The 20,172-nt window shown below is 37.8% G+C and overlaps 1 protein-coding gene across 2 annotated transcripts in view; it reads left to right on the forward strand.

Annotated features, from left to right (window-relative positions):
* PDE4D (phosphodiesterase 4D) overlaps positions 1 to 18,845 on the forward strand; it is a 534,058-nt gene extending 515,213 nt beyond the window's left edge. For both annotated transcript variants that reach the window (XM_075137366.1, XM_075137367.1), the window contains 9 exons: positions 5,279 to 5,372; positions 8,951 to 9,123; positions 10,114 to 10,212; positions 10,302 to 10,466; positions 12,185 to 12,284; positions 16,058 to 16,212; positions 16,737 to 16,859; positions 17,362 to 17,544; positions 18,146 to 18,845. In XM_075137366.1, coding sequence (XP_074993467.1) covers positions 5,279 to 5,372; positions 8,951 to 9,123; positions 10,114 to 10,212; positions 10,302 to 10,466; positions 12,185 to 12,284; positions 16,058 to 16,212; positions 16,737 to 16,859; positions 17,362 to 17,544; positions 18,146 to 18,550 — 1,497 coding nt within the window. In that variant the 3' untranslated portion in view covers positions 18,551 to 18,845. The remainder of the gene's footprint in view (positions 1 to 5,278; positions 5,373 to 8,950; positions 9,124 to 10,113; positions 10,213 to 10,301; positions 10,467 to 12,184; positions 12,285 to 16,057; positions 16,213 to 16,736; positions 16,860 to 17,361; positions 17,545 to 18,145) is intronic.
* The last annotated feature ends 1,327 nt before the right edge of the window (positions 18,846 to 20,172 follow it).

A 20,172-nucleotide genomic window follows, 5' to 3' on the forward strand; every position in this document is an offset into this window, starting at 1 on the left:
ATTAATTAAACACATGGGCTTCCAATAGTTATTAAGAATGCTGTTTATATTTTAAGAATGCTCTAAAATAAAAGATAGTTTTGCACTGATAAGTAATGTAAACAGAAGCCTTACATTAATTTGTAAGGTTGGCCTATTTTAAGTTCCTTGACTTGTTTTTGTAGAATACAAGACACTTCAAATCCAGTAAAATAATATAGTTTATTCTTTTTTGAGTTACAAATGTCTTTTTAAAATAACATTGATAGGTATTTCAGTTTAATGTTCCAAGTTTTGAATGCGTGTTCCATGGATGTGTTCCATTCATGTACTTTTAGAAATGTTACATAGAAAAGAGGCAGCCAGAAAGATTGAAACTGGGATCTGTTGCCATGTGGGTTTGGGAGCCAGTGCAGTGAAAGGCTCCAGGTGCTCTTGAGCATTTTGGTTCCAGCTTCCACTGGGCATGGAGCTTGATTAACACTCAAACTGAAGGACAGGCAGGATGGGGCCTTTTGCTCCATGGACTACCTTCTAGCCCTAGCTTCACCTTCTGTGCTGGTGCCAAAGGCTTTAGCGGAGGCAGCCTCTTTACAGTCCTTGGGATGCAGCAGATCACCCGTTCAAGAACAGAAAGCCTGGGTGGAAGAGGTCCTACCAAGATAGGGCATCTATACCAAGGGTGGTTCTGCGTGCTTCCTCTCCCAACACAACTAACTGCAGGCTGCATATTCATTTAAGCTTTTTGTTACCGATTCAGGAACTTCATGCAAAAAATGTAAAATGTTCTAAAGTGTAATCAATAAACCCCATATATATTAAGCATGCAGCCCAAACTTTTTCGTGGCCATGAATTGACTCTAGTTGGATCTTCTGCACATCTTTGGAGTTGAACTTGCAGTTTCTTTCTAGTATAGATTAAAGTCTTCCCAAAATTGTATCAGTGCTCTGGTTGCCATCTGGGAGCATGGTTACTGCAAAAGTTTGTCTAAATTTTTCTATGTACCTTTGCTGACATCAAAAAAGCATCCTATTTTTTCCCCCCAAACCCCATGTATATTTATCTTAGGTTGACAGCAGTAATATATATGCACAGATAGGCACATAGTGGGCTTCAGCCTGGAAGGACCTAAGCTACCAAGCTCAATCCCTCTTTTGTGACCTGTTCTTTGGAGGTGACCACTGTTCAGGAAACTGTTCTTGTTTCATCAATGTATGCACATTTATTTTCATGTATTAGAGTTCTCCTTCTATCTCCTTCCTAGGTTTTTGAAGGGAGGTAAAAGTGCACATGTACTTTTGTTACTTCGGGATATTTTTAAAGTTACTTAAATATTGTGCCTGTGTTTGTGTTGTGGGTTCCCCCCCATGCTAAGAGTAAAATAAAAACATTAAAATCAATAGAAAAAAATGAAATGAAAAATTCTGCTTAAGGAAATATTTTTAGGATTTTTTTCAGACAATACTTTACTGCTCTGTTGCTGCGACATCGGTCTTCAGGAGTGGAGAACTGTATATGATTGGCTTAATGGACATTTTATGTCCAGGGGGAATTTCCTAGACTATAGTCAAGGGCTGTGATATTCCAAAGGGATATATATGTGTCATTTTTCCAATTTAACAATGCCTAGTCTTAACGTGGGAAAATCTTTCTTTCTGAGGGAGAACGCAATACATGCATAGATCAGCCAAAAACCTCTGCTTCCTCCACATGCTGAGCTGACAATATCATAATTAAAGTGTAAGGTAAAAATGTTTATTAGTAACAAGAGTTTTGATGCATTAGGATAGATTTTCTTCAACTAGGAAAGTATATGGCTTTCAGATTTTTAAAATTCTTATTTAAAATATTATCTTTAACATTTACATTACGTTAGTGACAAGGTGGTTTCGTGTCTTGTTTTGTTTGACTTGTTCTGAGTAAAGTGCTAAATATTATTTCTGAGAGGACAAATGATGAGAGTATGGGCAGTCTAGCCAACTCTCAGGCACCTAAGAGGAGTCCGCTGGATGTCTGAAACAGTGTTGACTTGCAAATGTAACAGAAACTTCTCTGATTTGCAGTAAGATCTTGTGGGAGCCATGTGAGAGTTAGGCAGAGTTTCATGATAAAGTAATAGTGCAGGGATGTATAAATATGTGGAAAGTTGACACTCTTTGAAGCAGCAACTACGTATGGCTGCACTTGGCCCCAAATGAAATCTTTGAGAAATAAGTAAAATCACGAAAAAGTAGGGGCTTTGGGATGTTTTGGGGCTTTTTTCTCAGAAAAAAGATTTTTTTCCCCAGAGGACAAGTTGTTAAACATCAGAGAATTTAAGTAACATACAGATACACAGAAACAGGGTATAATCAACAAAAATATCTGAACATCTCAATCACTGTTTATCTCTTATGCGGGGGCGTTATGCTCTCAAAGAGCGTTATTGTTCTGCATCAGAAACTGCTGTCTGCATATGGTCTTCAACTTTGTCTGTTTCAATGTGGGTGATGGTCGTAAGGCTTTGTCATATAATTCAAAAATCAAAACAGTTCTCTAAACTGCTTAGTCCAGATGTTTTCAAAATAAATGTCAATTAAAGCCTGGTTGCTGTGGCATCAGCAACATGTGAAAGAGTATGAGGAAATTACTTATTGAATTCACTGTTAGCAGGAGGGCCTTGCAGAAGCTGGGGGACTTGTTTCACTGTACACCCATGTTCAGCAGCTACAGGTTTCATGCTGATGGCTGAGCTTTTATGTTCTGGTGATTTATGGGATGATGGGAGGTGGGAAGACAAGGCTTTGCATCAGACTGGTGGGGAACATAGCATTAGAAAAGACTGCCATGCACCTTCTATTTGTTGTGGACACCCATACAATAAATATTTCATTGGAAATTCTTAAATAACATACACTCCATAAGTTCTGCAAGATGATTCCCAGTGTGCAACAACAAACTTTCTCCCTACCTACTCCCCGCAATTAAATTTATGATTTAGAGGGGAAAAAAAAAAGTCCTTCCTATTTGTGGTGTCAGGTAGTTGCAGAAAAACCATAGTGCAAACAAACACCAATTCGCTCCCCTTTCAAAGCTGGGAAATTTTTAAGGAGAGTTCTTGAAGAGTACGTACCAGCGGTGGCTGGATGGTCTTTTTCCAAAGCACAGAACGTGACCCAGTAGTGTTGCTCTGCAGCAAAAACAGCATTGCAAAGTCGGGCATCATCTAAAATGGTTTACTAGGAAACAACCAGACAGATGAGGACCTATTCAGTTGGGATCCGGTGAACTAGCTGGATTAAATTAAAGAAGAGAGAATATTGGAGTGGTAATGGATATACTGATGGCAGGCCTGGAAGTTAATCTGATTTTGTCAGCTTCTGACATTTTTATTACGATTCCTATAGACGATATTTAAGTTAAAGCTGCAGTTTCTGGATATCATCTGGAGACAAGCCATTCTATAAGATCTTCCGTTTTTCCCTGAAATAATTGTTTCTCACCTTCTTGGGTACAGAAGAAAAAGCGTGTAAGCGTGACTTAACTGTATGTTAAAAGTTTAAAGAAAGGTTTTTAAAAATACTCTTAGGATTTTTGGACCAGTCACTTTACTGCTTGGCAAGCTTTACTTGTTTTTTTAACATTTGACGTTGGTGACAAACAGCAGACCTCACTGTAGAGATTGATACTGGTTTCGTGCAGAATGTATAGTCCTGTAGTTCATAGTATGTGTAACTGTATTTGCAGTATGGTTCTAATTTTCAGGAATGTGTTGAGCACTTGCTAGTGCACAGCTATATCTGAGATCAAAGCTGAGCCTTTGGCTTGTGACTGAAGTAGGATTCAGTCTTTGTAGCGGGAACTTCCTGAGCTCATGGCATGTCAAGATGGCAGGAAACGCAGTGGTTAATGGTTAGAGTGTTATATTAAAGGTAATTTTTATTTGGCACACTGTGAGCAATAAGGTAATTGGTGACTTACAAAGACATTGTGAAGAAAATAACACCTTTCACTATGCAAGGCCTCTTTGAAGAAAGGGCTTTGATGATTCCAGTGGGATAGAAAGGAGGTGGTTAATGTTTAGTCTAGTGCTTTATCTCGTATAGAATAATAAGTTACTGGTTTTCAACATAGAGGAATGTTTACAGAGATATATACTAAGGATAGGTATTGCTTGATGTAATAAATAGTCCTAACTGGGTGGACAAGGTGCGAGGTGATTCTGAAAATGGCACAAATCATTTAGCTTTAAGAGAAAAGATGACTGAGAAATCTAGCAGCAAAAGGATGGCACAATGGGAGGCAAAATTCAATAGCGACAGATGGATGCTAATTTACATTGGCAAGAGTTGTTTGAATTGCTAATAAATATTGCTGAGTTCTATTCATTGATGATACCAGAGCAGAGCTATAGTCAATGAAAATGCATGTAAGATAGCTAGAGCTATACTATGCAATTAACCTGTCGGACACAATGCCACAAGATATCATTTAACCCTGGAGTCTAGTAGGAATCAAGAAAGGCTCGATGATGGGCACCTAATCAATTACACATTTAGTGGAATGTTAATATCCACTTCTATCCTATAGAGTGCCTAGAGTGAATTGCTAACTTAGAGGGGAAAAGGAAGGTGTTTCCACAGTTGGGTATTTTCTACTCCGATGTTTCACACAGGTACTGACAATTTTCTGAGACTGTGGAATGGTCAAATCATTGGGCTGATCCAATATAATAATTTTAAGTCAAACACAACAAAACCTACCTCTATTCATATTGGTGTGTAGGAAATCAGTAAGATATTTTGATTGTTTTGAGCAGTGCTGTCAAATATATTTGAGTAGATTAATGTTGAGAGGTAAGCTGAACTTGAAATATTACAAAATGGATTGCAAAAAATGCACAAATAGATTAATTTACACATATGATAAGAAAACCGTAGTAGAGAAGGAGTCCTATGTAAATACATTTGTATTTTTTCTCCAAATTAAAATAAAAAAATTGAAAAGATGGTAATATTAATTATTTGTGTGTATACATATGTCTTAAGTTTTCAGTTACTAAGAGGACCCTGTGCCTTAGTAATTGAATCACCATGGAGTATTTTAGGAGATTAAGAATTACGCTGTCCGACTGACGAATAAGTTAGTAGGGTACAGTGATGTTACATGTGATTTTTGCTTTCATAATTACCTTAATTTAGTATATATTCTTAACGTCATGTCCTTTACCCAATTATAAATTGACTGCATTTTCTCATCCTAACTAAAATACATCTTGATCACTAACTTTACGCTTTTTTGTTTTGTTTTGTTTTCCAGTTTAAAAGAATGCTCAACCGGGAGCTAACCCACCTATCTGAAATGAGCAGGTCAGGCAATCAGGTCTCAGAATATATATCAAACACATTCTTAGGTAAGACTATGATGGGATTAACTTCTTTGCCTTTTGGTTTTTTATCTCTCTTTGGGCTGTGATATAGCTTAAAAGCAAGTAGCTTTCCATATTAATTTCTGTTTTCAGAAACTGTACGTTTAGTATCTCAACATGCAGTTTTTGAGCAGAGAGATCATGTCAGATCCATTTCCTCACAGCTCATTTAGTTTGTGTATGTGGTTTCCTTGTGTGTGTAATTACAGATAAATATTCATATACATATTTTCATGTGACATTACAACCACTATATTGTTACCGTGTTAAGAAATTAATCTATAATGAATTAATTATATATTAAAAAGAATTCTTCCACTCTGTTTCCCTTATGAAAGTTACCACGAAGAGGTTTCAGTGTGCTGGAAGCACACAAGCACAAGTAACCTCATAAAATCTCGTAGGGCACAATTCTGATGCTTTGGTATTCCCTGCCTCCACATGAGTGGGTGGATGAGTATGACTAAGTCAACATCTGAACAGACTGCTGCCAGGAGAATTTGCACGGCTCAAGAGCTTGCATGGTGGGATGTAAGCATTAAAAAAAGCTTGACACAATATTACAAAGAGTATGGCTCCTCCTCTACGGCTTTGTAGAGCTAAGTGTGTATTTTTTTGCTAAAACTGGTGAAAATGAATAAAACTTCATTCCATGCTGTTGATTTTGAACATGAAGATAAAGCTAATACACTTAACCTCAAACAAATTTTGAGCAAAACACCATTGGTTCATAAAGACTGTCCGTGTAAGGGGAGGTGCAGCTGAATACGTCTAAATTAGGATAACAAGTACTTTAAAAAGTGTCAGTCACATGTGTTAAGATACATCTTGTTTTATTTGTGTGAGATACCATAGCTGGTGCTTTCTGTGTTTTTTGAAAGTGTTTTTTTTAAGTACATTTTATCCTGCTTGTCACCATATCCTAAATGGATCGCTTAATGTGTCTGTTCAGTTTACCCATGATTGCAGCAGCGTGCCTGGGCGGTGTGGCACCGCAGGGTTTCAGACAGTAAGAGAGGGATGAGCCCCTGTCATGGAGAAGCAATATTGCACAGCTTCAGGAGCCCCGAAAGTCACAGTGTGCAGTTGCCTGAGAAGGTGACCCACTTAGGCTGAAAAGACTGAGATACCAGTTTCTGCTTGCTTTTACTTGAAAAATTAAGGCTCATTTTGGTAAGGAAATGCATTTGTCAGCCTTTTACATGAGACCTCATTCTTGAGCAGAAAGAAGGCTGGAGAGGCAGTCACTTCAAAGTTACTGAGCCATGGGTATTGTTCTGTGGTTCCATGAAAACCTAGGATACTTAAAATTGTAGGTACAAGAGGAATACAGCGGGGAAAATACCTCATCTACAGAATTATTGCTTAAATAGAGTATTTTCAAAATATGCAGTCTCAGTATGTAGGTTCTGAGCAACAATGTGAAAAGGGAAAACATTCTCTCCATAGAAAATTTTAATGAATCTAACTAGTTAATTTTTTTTTCATACATAATTCATCTCCTGCACATCTACAGACTTTCTGACATTTAAAAGTTAGGAACATGTCATGAGAAAACAGGTTTTCCTGTTATTCTTATAAAAAAAAGGACTGTTTTCCCAAGTAGGGCTATATGACATATATGAAGTTATTCATAATGACAGCAAATATATTCCTTGTGTAAGAATTACGGCTCCTACATTGAGTGTAATAATATGCAAGGTTTTTATTTTTCAGTATCACTAACCTGTTTTCCTATGAACGTAAGATGTAAGAGAACCTGTCAATGAGCACAGCACAACCAGGGTCAAAATGGCAAGCTGTCTTTTCTGGATGTTCGGGTGGGCGCAGGATCCTTTGCCCTGTGTGCTCATAAGTTACAAAAGCAGAGGCAGTCCCGTGGAATTCCTCCGGAGATCTAAAGTCGTTCAGACAGACACTTCCTTTCACTTGAGTTAGCCTGACAGCTCGGCTTACGAACCTCCCTTTGATGAGTCTAAACTTCGTGCATATGACCGAAACCGTAAACATCAAAGCACGAACACGAGTCACTGCTCCTCATCTGTTGTTGGTTTGCTCCAGTCGAGAGCTGCCGCGCTCCGCCTCCCCCTTCTCTTGATTGTCCGTATGAGGAGAGTGGTGAAGTATGGCGGGGGCAATCGGGGAACGCGGTGCCACAGGCTAAAGCTTGGTGACATTTCCACAGTCTCTTCTTTGCTGTGATTTGTTTGGAATTTGAGGTGTCCAGCAAATGCAGCTGCTAAAGGGTAATTAAAAAAAAGAAATGGAAAAAAGAAAGTAAGTGAAGAAGCAAACACAGTAACAATCTGGGAATTAGAAATGGACTTGCTACCCTCATCTGGTTTCAGTGTCTTTATTGAAAAGGACCATTGCAGGAAGGGACAAATAGACATATGTTTTAAAGAGCGCCAAAATTTTTTTTTTTTATTATTTCTTTTGTTCTAAGGTGTTTTTTAAATTGTAATTTTTTTCTAGGCTCCTATGTTAGAAACATCTGTTCTGAATTTTCCTGGGTTTGCTGGAGTATTCCTTGAGGACTAGAAAAGGTGCAAGCACATTTCAGCAAAGAAGAGATAATTCGGAGGGAGTCATTAAAACTCTGTGTTGAAATATAGTATGAATAAAAAGAACAAAATTTAATGCAAATTCCTAGCAGTTTTGGCAGAAGAGTCCTTTGTTGCACTAACTTAGGTTTCTTTGGGGACCACGGATGTCTGCAATGCTCTACATCCCCATACTGTTCCTGCAGCAATCAGCTGGCAATGGCCTAAATATAATTTTACTCTCAGTTTAATCCTTGTCTAAAGTTTTGCTGGCACATACATTGATGAGGTATATGAAGTAACGTTGCTGATACTGCTATGGAGGCAAAAGCCCACAGCAAAATGTTACGATTTAGCAAAACACTCCTTTTGTTGGTATTACTTACTCTGGTTGGAAGGTGCAGAAATGCACTGCATTGCTGGCGTGAACTGCTTCTGCATCCAAAGCGCTTGTAGATGTGGCTGGTAAAATGCCTTCTGAATTGCACAGAGTCTTAACACAAACAGGACCAGTCCCCAAGTATTAGGTCCTTTGAGTCCTGAAAATGTTTTGTAAAGGTTTACATGAGATACCATTTTGATTGTTTTTGAAATACAATTTCAGAGAGTGTTTTTCCTGGAAAAGAAGAAATTTTTAATTTTCTTGCAAAATGGAAGTTTAGATTTCTGTTCAATTGTAGTAACATTTTTACAATGAAAGGTTTGACCCTCTCTACAGCACTAGGGGTGCAGGAGAAGTGGAAATCAGACAGTCACAAGTCATATCTAAAGCCAATTCAGAAATAATAAGGCAATTTGTAAAATAGAGATCTGCTTATACTGAGGTATAGATCTACCTTTATCTTTTCATGTTTTTATTACTCTTGATATGAAGTATCTGTTGCAAAATCTCCAAACATAAAAATAAAAAAAGTGTTGTTAAGAATTACAGTATCCGTAAGATGCTATTCAATAGTGAAATGGACAAAAATATTTGTAGTTCCTTTAAAAGTTACTCTCTTTTTCTTCATTCTTTTGAAGACAAACAACATGAAGTTGAAATCCCTTCTCCGACGCAGAAGGAGAAAGAGAAAAAGAAGAGGCCAATGTCCCAGATCAGTGGAGTCAAAAAACTGATGCACAGTTCCAGCCTAACTAATTCCAGTATTCCCAGATTTGGAGTTAAAACAGACCAAGAAGATGTTCTTGCCAAGGTAGAGAATATAAAAATCCTTTAATTTAAACCATTGAATTAAAATAGAGGGTGGACTTGTCAGTATTATTTCATCCTCTGCTTATGACCATTGATTTCAAGCTGTAGCACCAAAAGCAGGTCTTACTTGAAATAGTATAAATTTGGTGAAGTGGAAAAATAACAAGTAAAATCTGAATCAGACCATAAGGGTTAATTTCCACATGAGCAGGATTTCATCTGGAGATGGAATGTGAATTAGCATTTGTGTATGCATTAATAAAGCTGCTTGTTCATAAATAATATCTAAGGAATGAAGAGCAAATATACCATATACTGTCACAGGAATGAAAATATACAGCAGCCCTATGCTTTTTGAAAATGCACAATTGATATATAGCATTAGAGCTATCCTTCCAGATCCTATCTTTAGCTGTATCATTTGATGTACATCATTTGTGTTTTTGTTTTTAGTGGCATTTCCTATGATTTTTGCACCCGCAGCTAACTAGTTGGCAATAATCTAAAACTGGCATAAAGTGATTATTCATTTAATTTTAGAGTTTTGCATTTTGGAATCTGCTTGTCCTTATGTTTTGAGGAATCTCCCCCTTTACTTGAAGAGTGTTTCTGAGAACCAGGGAGACAGCAGCAGAACCACAGTATCTCTGGAGGTTTCCTCCTTGCTGAACTCTGCTGTCGCTGGGCAGTGAGATAGCAAACTGTGTCAGTCCAGCTCATTCAAGATACTGTAGCATTTTTCCCTGGAGCAATCCACTTAAGGGGAACTCTTTCCTGCTTAGTGAATTAAAATCTGAAAAGTTAGTAGCTGCAAATTCAAATATTACAAGATTAGTAGCAGCAGCTTTCCCCCTTGCAGAGTTTAGCATATAACTTTCACAGTGGCAAGGTTGGAATCTTCATGAGTCTGCTGTTTGTTGCTATTTCAGTCAAACAACGCTGGAATTTATGTGTTAGGTTTCAATGTGTCTGTTGCTTGATTCTGCTCTAGGAACTAGAGGATGTGAACAAATGGGGCCTTCAGGTTTTCAGAGTAGCAGAGTTATCTGGAAACAGACCTTTGACAGTCATCATGCACACCATTTTTCAGGCAAGTAGCAGCAGCCGTGCTGCTTTTTGCTTATCTTGGAGATTTTTCTGTGCTTTGTAATCGTAATTGTTTCTCTTTCCCTTTTCTAGGAACGGGACTTGTTAAAAACATTTAAGATTCCAGTAGACACTTTAATAACTTACTTGATGACGCTAGAAGACCATTACCATGCAGATGTGGCATATCACAATAACATACATGCTGCAGATGTTGTTCAGTCAACCCATGTCCTGCTATCAACCCCGGCATTAGAGGTAAACTACGCTGAGGTGGGAAAGAGGCAGGCATGAGAGAAAGGGACTTTCTAGTTAATTCTAAACTAAATATTAAAGATCTTCATTTCTGCAATGTTTTTAAAAGAAATCTTAACATCTCTTTCATTAATTGTGCTCTTTTAAAGATATTTTGTGAGGATCAAAGCTTATTTACATGTAAATATTGTGCAGAAAATGTCACATCTTTTTCTTTTAAATCGTGGTTTTATAGTTGCAGATTTGTGCTGTCATAACCTTTTTCATTGTAACACAATGCATAACTTCTTTCCACCATCTCATTATTAATACTACATCCTGTTCTGTCATTATTTCCCATGTGGGATTCTCATTAACCACAGTTAGTGGAATTGCTTAGGAAAGATAGTGATAAAATGAGATTCCCTCAATAGGGAATAGGCCACTTGTTTTTTGGCTTTTTCTTTGTGCATACTCATTCTGGTCCTGAAAGGCTACTTCTGTGTTTGTTTCTCAGGCAGAGTGGAACATGTAGTAGATTTTCACTGGATTATCTCTTTTTTTTTTTCATAAATATTTCAAAATTGTTTGGAAAGAAGAAACATATCACATGTTCTTTTCTGAAGAATTCTCTTGTCGAAAGTGCGTAAATCTCTGAAGTAGAAGGAAGTGGAAGAAAGATGGAGATTACTTTCCTTTTTTTAAGCGCAATTCAGGTCTCAGCATAGCAAACATTGATATAGCCCAGTAGATTGTTGGAAAAAGGCAGATAAAGCAAGCAGTTGAAATTTTAGTAGTTTAAAAGGATTTCCCCTCACTTTCAAGGAGGGTTGCATTTTGACTCTTTTTCATAATGACCAATCTTTCATGTTACTGAATGCTTCTGCTTTACCACCTGCTTTGCAAGAGGGTTGTAAGTGAACCTTAAGACTGTTGGCAGGTCTCGATCCTCAAAGACTTGGCAATTCTCTTGGCAAAGATTTTCATTATCTCAAGAAGGAAGATCAGATTATGTTCTTAAATCACCACTGGTTTCACCAAACAGCTGAACTGGTCGTCAGTAGCATTTTCGGGTTTTTTTCCAGATCAACTTTTTTCATGGCCTTGTTCTCAGCAGAGCTTTAGCCAGTAAAATAGCAATGTCTGCCCAGTGCCACTGCTGACCTACACACTTCTGAGCTGTTCTTGATCAATTATGAAAGCAATTATATAATGTGGATGCTTGTGACAACAGGGGGCTCAGTGACATGCCAGGTCCATTGCAGTCCTCTCTTCCTGTCTTCCTAAAAATCTCATGCGGAAGAAAAATCAGTAAATGTTAAGTAAGATGCCTTGTAGTCTGCCAACATTAGCATCATTTAGGAGATGCGCGTCTTTCAATTATAGGACTGAAAGGAGGAGTCGGGCTGAAATTTTTAACTTCAATTTGTGCTATAGGTGATCTAGTAAAAGTGGATTTATTTACAGACTGAAACTGAAAAAACTTGAGTTCTTACGGAATTTAGTGATGCTGTCAGTGTGAAGTAAGGATTGTTTTACTTGGGCCAAACTTGAAATATTTATGAAATTCTACATAATTGACTATTATTACAAAAAGTTGTGATAGCCTATGTGTAAAATCTCTTGAGATACATTTCAAATGTGTTTTCCTTGTTCAGATCTAGATTAAAAGTAGAGTCCTTTTTATTGAAAACACTTTTTTATTGATTAGTGATTGTCATTTCTGTTTCATGATTTTCTAGGCAGTGTTCACTGATTTGGAGATTCTTGCAGCAATTTTTGCCAGTGCAATACATGATGTAGATCATCCTGGGGTTTCAAACCAGTTTCTTATCAACACAAGTAAGTTTGATGTTCAGTGGTTTTCTCAAAAATTTGCTGCAAGATCTGCACGTAGCACCTGAAAAATACACAGTTCATTCCTTGTTTGCTTCTATCTGTACTTTTTCTCAGTAAATAGATAGGTGTTTGTATTTTAACCTGCATATTATTTTGCATTTTTTGTAACTTCAGAAATAATATACATAGTACCCTCTAGCAAGAATTACTAAGACATGAACTATAATCCTGGCACTGTTTCAATGCATTGGATGTGGTGTCTTCTGGAAATTAGTTGGTTTACATTAAATAAATAAAGTTGTAGGAGAAAAATGAAGGAAGATTAAATAAAAAAAATCAAAAAAACAAGACAACCACACTTTATGGGTTTATATGGGAAGCTATGATATGACTAAAGATAGCCATATATTTTTAAGAAATTTAGAAATCAAGTTTCTTTTTAGCAAACAGACTGACAGGCCCATCTCTGTCTCTCCCTGGCTGCTGTACTTGGTTTCTGATCTGCATACTCGTGCCTCTTGGACTGAATTTCTCAGCCTGTCCCTGCAGGCTGTGGCAAACCTCTTTTTTTTTGTGTGTGCATGTGAGTCTCTTGCTGGCACTCCATCTGTGGAGGAAAAAGCCCTAATGAAATGAGACCCTAATGTCATCTCGAAATTTGAAACCCAGGGTACTTGTTCTGCATTTCTCAAGGCCATTCTCTGCAGCATTGCATGAACCTCTCCCCCCTCTTTAATCTTCTACTAGAAGAAAAACATTATTAGCATCGTTGAACCTGATCATGACACATTTACTGAATGGCTTGTTGCCCCAATGTAACCTGCTTTGATTTCAGTGGCGTATGTTACTATTATAAGTGGGTAGCACATTGTAGGTCAGTGCAAGTTCCGTCATACAATGTTACTTCTTTTGCCATCTGAAAACTTCTCCTTTTATGATAACTGACCCAGAAGTACAAAAGTTGAAATAATACTAATAATCCAAGCACAGAAGAAGAAAAAGTTACAGAAATGGAAACGTACCTAGGGTTGTGTATTTGACCCATCTGGTTGCACATTTCTAGATACTGTCATTCCCGCACGTGGGTGAATCTATTGCACTGATGCTAAAATAGTATGACCCCAAATCAGCAATATAGTTTGAAGAAGGGAACTCCTCTTCTGACTCATTGCTGCTGTACGTTCAAATAAGACCTCCACTCCAGTTTAGCCTGCATCTAATTTTATTTGCCTTAATGGCCTGAGGGCTGCCCTGTAGTGAAATTCAATTTGATGACTCATCTGCAAGGAGGGGGATTGGGATTGATTCTAGATTTCTGGTGCTTTGTTCGTAACCAGTACAGTTCAGCAGCATCATATAGGAAGAGAGTGAATCAAGCTTTGTGCACAAAACAGTGTGTCATACCTAAATTCTTAAGAGTCAGCATATATAAGTAAAGCTTTTATTTATTAGTTTAATCAGAAATTGAATATCAGGATATATTGGTGACTCTGAGGTGCTGCCACCAAGTTGTTCAGGTTTAAGCAGGATAAGGCTAGTTGAAGGGACCAGTAGTGATACACAAAGCTTTCACTTTAGGCAGACAGTTGAAATTTGGCTAAGTTAGGAGTGATTCTGATGCTGCTTATTTAGTGACTTAGAAGAAATGTCTTGTTTTCCTCGATTCAGCTTTTGATAGAGAAGGCTTCCATGTCAATCAAGTAACATCACTAACTGGAACTGCTGTTGCCAAGCTGAAAGAGACAAAGGGATTTTATCCCTTTTGAGTTGTTCTGTGCACAGAGAGGAAACTGTAGGGACAGAGACAAAGACCGTCTAATTTAGGTCTCTCAAATCCTAGATTTTCCTAACCTCTAGCAGATCACTTGCTTCCACCTAGTTTTGTTTTCCAGTGAACCTTACAATGTATTAACATTTCACTAAGAAATATAAGAATACATTTTAATAAGCATAATAGACTCACAGTTACTTTATGTACATATTTACCATATTTCGGCTTATTCTTTGTAATTACTCACGTGATATTTCTGAATATTATTTCCTTATTTAAGGATTTAAAGTGTATTTACACAGTTGTCTAAAAATCTGATCCCCCTTGAATGCTATTAAAGAACAAACAAATATGGATTGTTTTAGCATCAGAGGAGATGCTTATTCAATCACTGCAACTCTGTCCTTCCAGACAAATACTCTTAAAGTTTATAATGTGTTACAAAGATTACCAAAGGGGAACTTTCTTCCATTTCCACCTCCGTTACAAAGTTGAGCACATTTTAGCTCTGTGTGTAGCTCCAGCCCTTCCAAAGTGTTTTGGCAATGTTGACTGTTTTGAAGTTGGGTCTCATGAGAAGGCTGTTTGAAAGGAAAATAAACTAGTGCCTGTTGTCTTTGTAAGAAAAATAACAAATAGGCAAGCTTTGTAAATGTTCTGTTAAAGATGAAAGAGAGATCATTTGACAAATTCACTTTCTTTTTCCTTTTGCTATTATGGTTTTGCTGCCATTGGGATAAGGAAAGGTAGAGGAAGGGTTTCAAAAGATCGATGTATTCAAGACAGGAGAGGAAGACAGCAGGAGAATGGATAATGAGACTAATGAAATCTGAAGAACAGAGCTTTTACAGGCACCCTGCTGAGCCAGAGGGATTTTAAAACAAAGCTGCTGTAAAAGAAGATAAAGAGAACAAACAGTAGAATAGACTGACGTATGGTTAGATTTAGGGTAGAACAGCTGTAATAAATAGAAGCCAGTATCACACATGACAAGTGTGATTGCGTAAAAAATATTTGTTTTTTATGACAGATTCATTTGCGAGCTGTGTCTTAAAACATACGCAAACTGACTGTGGTATCCCCAGGTAGAATCTAAAGCTGTGCAGAAAATTGTTGTAACCGCTTTTATTTGTCAGAGCTGGCTGTTCAGCAGGTCTAAGCAGACAAATGCAGATCTTGCGTGTGTACCTTAGCACAAGCATTGCTAGGAAGGTGTAGGTTATTCTCACAGCCATGTGGAGTGACCAAGTTAAGAATACTTCTGTTGGAGAAGGCAGCATTACGGCATCAGGCGTTGACCACACTCAAGTACGAGGCAGTAGGCAAGGCCAGTGCTTGCATTTTCAAGCCACATGACCTTCCAAGAAAAAGACCAGGGGTATAACTGTTACCATCCTACCAGCCTCCTCTCAAAATATCCAATTGTCATGGACTAATGACCCATAGGCCTAAATGGCTAGGCATCTGAGTGCCTTAGCTAACTGCAGAAGGACATGGTTTGAAAACCAAGGTGTGTGCTCTCTGCCTGACCTGCATCAAAGCTTCAGCTGTGTATTCTCAGTCTGAGTGCTGGATAGCTGCAACTTGACTTAAACAACGGAATTTTAGTAGTCGTGATGGGAGGGAGGCATGAGAAGAGAGAACACCAGACTGTGTTTTAGTTTAGGTGCGTTTATACATATAATATTTCCCATGTGACCTCATGCAGATATGAAAAAGTATTCTGAAAAATACCTTCCTTATATTTTTTTCTAACGTGCCACTCCAGGCACGTGTACATGCTTCACTGCAAAGTGTTTTATTTTCCTCAACATACTTTGCCTTGATTCATTAAGATGTTCAGTCATTAATTCTGTAACTTTTGATACTGTGTGAACTACAGGAACTCTGTTTCTAAAAGTTCATCTGTAAATCTTGTTATGAATGTAACGGATTTGAAAAATCTTACGGGATTTGGTAGAAGCACAGGCTTCAGTAACGTTCTGCCCTGCGATTGTTATTGCAGATTCTGAACTTGCCTTGATGTACAATGACTCATCAGTACTGGAGAATCATCACTTAGCTGTGGGCTTCAAGCTGCTGCAGGAAGAAAATTGTGACATTTTCCAGAATTTGACCAAAAAACAGAGGCAATCATTGAGGAAAATGGTCATTGACATTGTGAGTTCTGCTTGAGAGTCCCTCTTCCGTCGTGCTAGGAAACTGAGTAATAAAGCACAGAAGCATTTTATGATAAATTACGTGTCATGAGACCCATAACCAATGAAGTGAAAGTTTGAAGTTTTATCGTGTCTTATCCAAACATGAATAGTGGGTTCTTTTCAGTTTCAATAACCATCTATACCTTTTTAGAAGGTCAATCCTGCTTCAAGCTGTTTTCGTACTGGCATGTACGCCATTTCACCATCACAGTTAGAAATTTGCTACTGAATTGATAATGAATTTAGGCTGATCAGATCATTCTGAACAACTCTGAACAATCATTTTGTCATATTCTTAAAAAAAACAAAATGAAAACTTACTATTGCGGACACTAATGACATACAGGACTCAGACTTTTATAGTGTATTCAGACACAGGAGTTAGGGGTTCCCCCAAAATGTCTATTTATGCGTTCAAAGATTTTTTTAAAAATCAGCAGAATAATTTATGTAATATTAATTTATTTGTTTATTTCTTTCAAGGTACTTGCAACAGACATGTCTAAGCATATGAATCTATTGGCTGATTTAAAAACTATGGTTGAAACCAAAAAAGTGACTAGTTCTGGTGTCCTGCTTCTTGATAACTATTCAGACAGGATTCAGGTAAGAAAATTCATCTGCACGTGGCCACTTGTATTAACTTACATCCTTAATAACATTGGCCTGCCCATTCTCCAGCATGGGATAGATCAGCTGTCCATTCTCACACCATGACTCACTGCCTTCCCTCTACTCCTTATGTTTCCTGCCTGTGACATACTCTGTTAGGTACTGAGTGACTCTCTGAGAGAGAGAGTAACGAGGTTCTAGAGTACTTCTGGACAAAATGAGGCTTTGGCCTTCCCTTCACATTATCAGCACCTGATTGGTCTTTCTCTCAAAGATTTTCTGTCCCTTATACAGGCAGAAGCAGCAGAAGCGAGGTAATTCATGGCTATTACTGCAAGTGTGAAAAACACCCAAGCGCCTAAGTTTTTGCTGTTTAGAATAAATCTTGCACTGCATGTATTTTCAAGATTCTGTTTCACAGCCAGCAAAAGTGTAAATGGAAAAGGAGCTGGTTTTCTCCAGTGTAATAACACGGCAGGTGTTCAATCTATTTTAGGTTCTCCAGAATATGGTGCACTGTGCAGATCTAAGCAATCCAACCAAGCCACTCCATCTCTACCGCCAATGGACAGACAGAATAATGGAGGAATTTTTCCGTCAGGGAGATCGGGAAAGAGAGAGGGGAATGGAGATAAGTCCCATGTGTGATAAGCACAATGCATCTGTAGAAAAATCACAGGTAATTGATTTGAGTCGGCAGTTGAATAACACAGTATGACATTTTAACAGAAAAGGATGGTCCGTAGCCATGTTTTGATTAATTTCTGAATGCACTATTTCCTTTTTTTCCTCCCAGTTAATTAATTCAGCTCCTGAGTAGTAAGTGAGGGGAGCTGAGATTTTTACTGTGAAAACATAGTGCATGGCAGTGTGTTTGCTGAAGGGATTCCATCGCTGTCGTGATCTGCAATGAAGCATACACATCATGATCTGCAATGAAGCATGTACAGCTGTTCATTAGGGTTTCCTTCAAAAGCAGAATTAAATATAAAGCAGCTTGTTAGCTCACTAGATGCAGTGGAGTTGTTGGGAATGAACAGTTCATTTGAAAACAAATCCTTTCCAAATCTTTATCCAATATCCTGAATCAGACTTTTGAAATGTAAAAGACCCTATTTAGTACATAAAACAGCATGGTTTCCTTTCAGCCACCTTTAAGGGTAGAGCATCTAGTGTCTCTTACTAGCATTATATTTCTCATACTTTGCATGACTTGTAAACATAGTTGTTTATTTCTTTGTGAATAAGAGCTCATCCTAATTTTGTATCATTTGAAACAGGTGGGTTTTATAGACTACATTGTTCATCCTCTGTGGGAGACGTGGGCAGATCTTGTTCACCCGGATGCCCAGGATATCTTAGATACACTGGAGGACAATCGAGAATGGTACCAGAGCACAATCCCTCAAAGTCCCTCTCCTGCACCTGATGACCAGGAAGAGGGTAGGCAGGGCCAAACTGAAAAATTCCAGTTTGAACTAACACTGGAGGAAGATGGTGAGTCAGACACCGAGAAGGACAGTGGAAGTCAAGTAGAAGAAGACACCAGCTGCAGTGACTCCAAGACTCTTTGCACCCAGGATTCAGAATCCACTGAAATTCCTCTTGATGAGCAAGTAGGGGAAGAAGAGGAGGAGAACCAGACAGAACCTTGTGTGGTAGAAGACCATTCTCCTGACACGTAACAATGAAGATGCAGTCTCTTTCTCTCTTGCCCTCTCCCTTTCTTTTCCTCTTTTTCTCTGTTTTGTTTTGTTTTGTTTTGATTAGGTAATGGTTTCCAAAGTGTATGTCATGTGCTACAGCCATGGTCACAACTCGCTGTCATCTGCCAGGACGTTTGTTGATAAAAACTGACCTTGATGACTCAGTTTGGCACTCAGGAATATTGTAACCAGAATTTTCACCTCCATGGCATCAGAAAGCAGGGGGGAGAACATTCATAAACTACATTTTAATAAGCTCTCCATTTGGCAGATTTGATTAAATAAAGCAGATGTTTTCAGAGGAGTACCACCTGCCAACCAAATGCTGGTATGCTTTGATAGTTTTTGAATTCATTGTATTTCACAAGCAAAGCATTGGATAATGTTCATCATGAGAGGAAAAAGACAGAAAATAAACTGAGGTTCCTACTGGAAAACAAATGCACATAAATGATGGGACACAACATGATTCTGTTACCAATAGGAAGATGAGCTGTGGAAATTGCATAATTTTCTAATTTCAAGTCTTCCTGATACGTGACTGAAAAAAGTGTGACCCAGTGGGTTGCACTAACCTCTGCATTTTGTATAATATGTAAAAGAGAGATCTTTTGTAGAGCTTACTTTTATTATTAAATGTACTGAGGTATTATATTTAAAGAAAAACACTTTCAGACTGCATCTGCCACTGGTTATTTTTTTTTCCAAAGAGTAACTTGCAAGTTTTCAGTACAAATCTGTGCTACACTGGATAATAGTTCTAGGTGTTTTTTTCCTTTCCTTCTTTTTTTTGCACCTTAGAATCTCATGGTAATACTGAGCTGTAAAAGTCTACTATTTTATATATCCTTTCTGTTACATAAAACTCTTTCAGTATGATGACTTTTTTGTTTGGTTGGTTTTTATCACAATTTTCCCAAATTTATTAGAGGAACTTAGGTTGTACTTTTGCCCTCATAGTGGCCTGATTCTGCCAATTCTGTCTTACTACAAGAAGTGATCCCAGTGAAACCAACTGGAACCACTAAGATAAGGATTTGCAGGACTAGAGCCTGTAAGAAAGGTAATGAATTGTCATCTTAATACAAAAGCAGCTCTTCTGCTATACTAATAAAATTTGTCCCTCTGAAACATGGTTTCCAGACCATTTTTGTCTGAGAGCTATAGACTGCTTAATCAGAACGGGCCAATACAATGTATGGAATATTCTTTCTGGCGAAAAAAGCATTAGTGTAGTATTTCCAATTTTGACTCTCTTAATAACTTTTTATCTGTGTCAGCTATCTAGTTAAACCATTTGCTAATCTGAGATTATACAACATAAAAATAATGATTAGCATTATTTTTTCATGTCTTTGTTGCAAGAAGAGCCAGGTCAGACTTTTCTTTTTATGTTTTTAAGTAAATGAGCAATGCATCATGAGAGTTGTAGTTTACTCCACATTATTTCAATCTCAGATCTTTTAATCCTTTATCCAGCTTGTGCTGAGGGAATCCTCCTTTTCAGTTTGGTTGGTACTGAAAGCTTCTGTAACTTGGAAAGTTAAAGGGAGGTAGGAGTTTGGACTTGTCATTTTCCAGTCCTGTTGTTTGGTCACATG

The sequence above is a fragment of the Calonectris borealis genome, chromosome Z, assembly GCF_964195595.1.
Source record: "Calonectris borealis chromosome Z, bCalBor7.hap1.2, whole genome shotgun sequence".
NCBI lineage: Eukaryota > Metazoa > Chordata > Aves > Procellariiformes > Procellariidae > Calonectris > Calonectris borealis.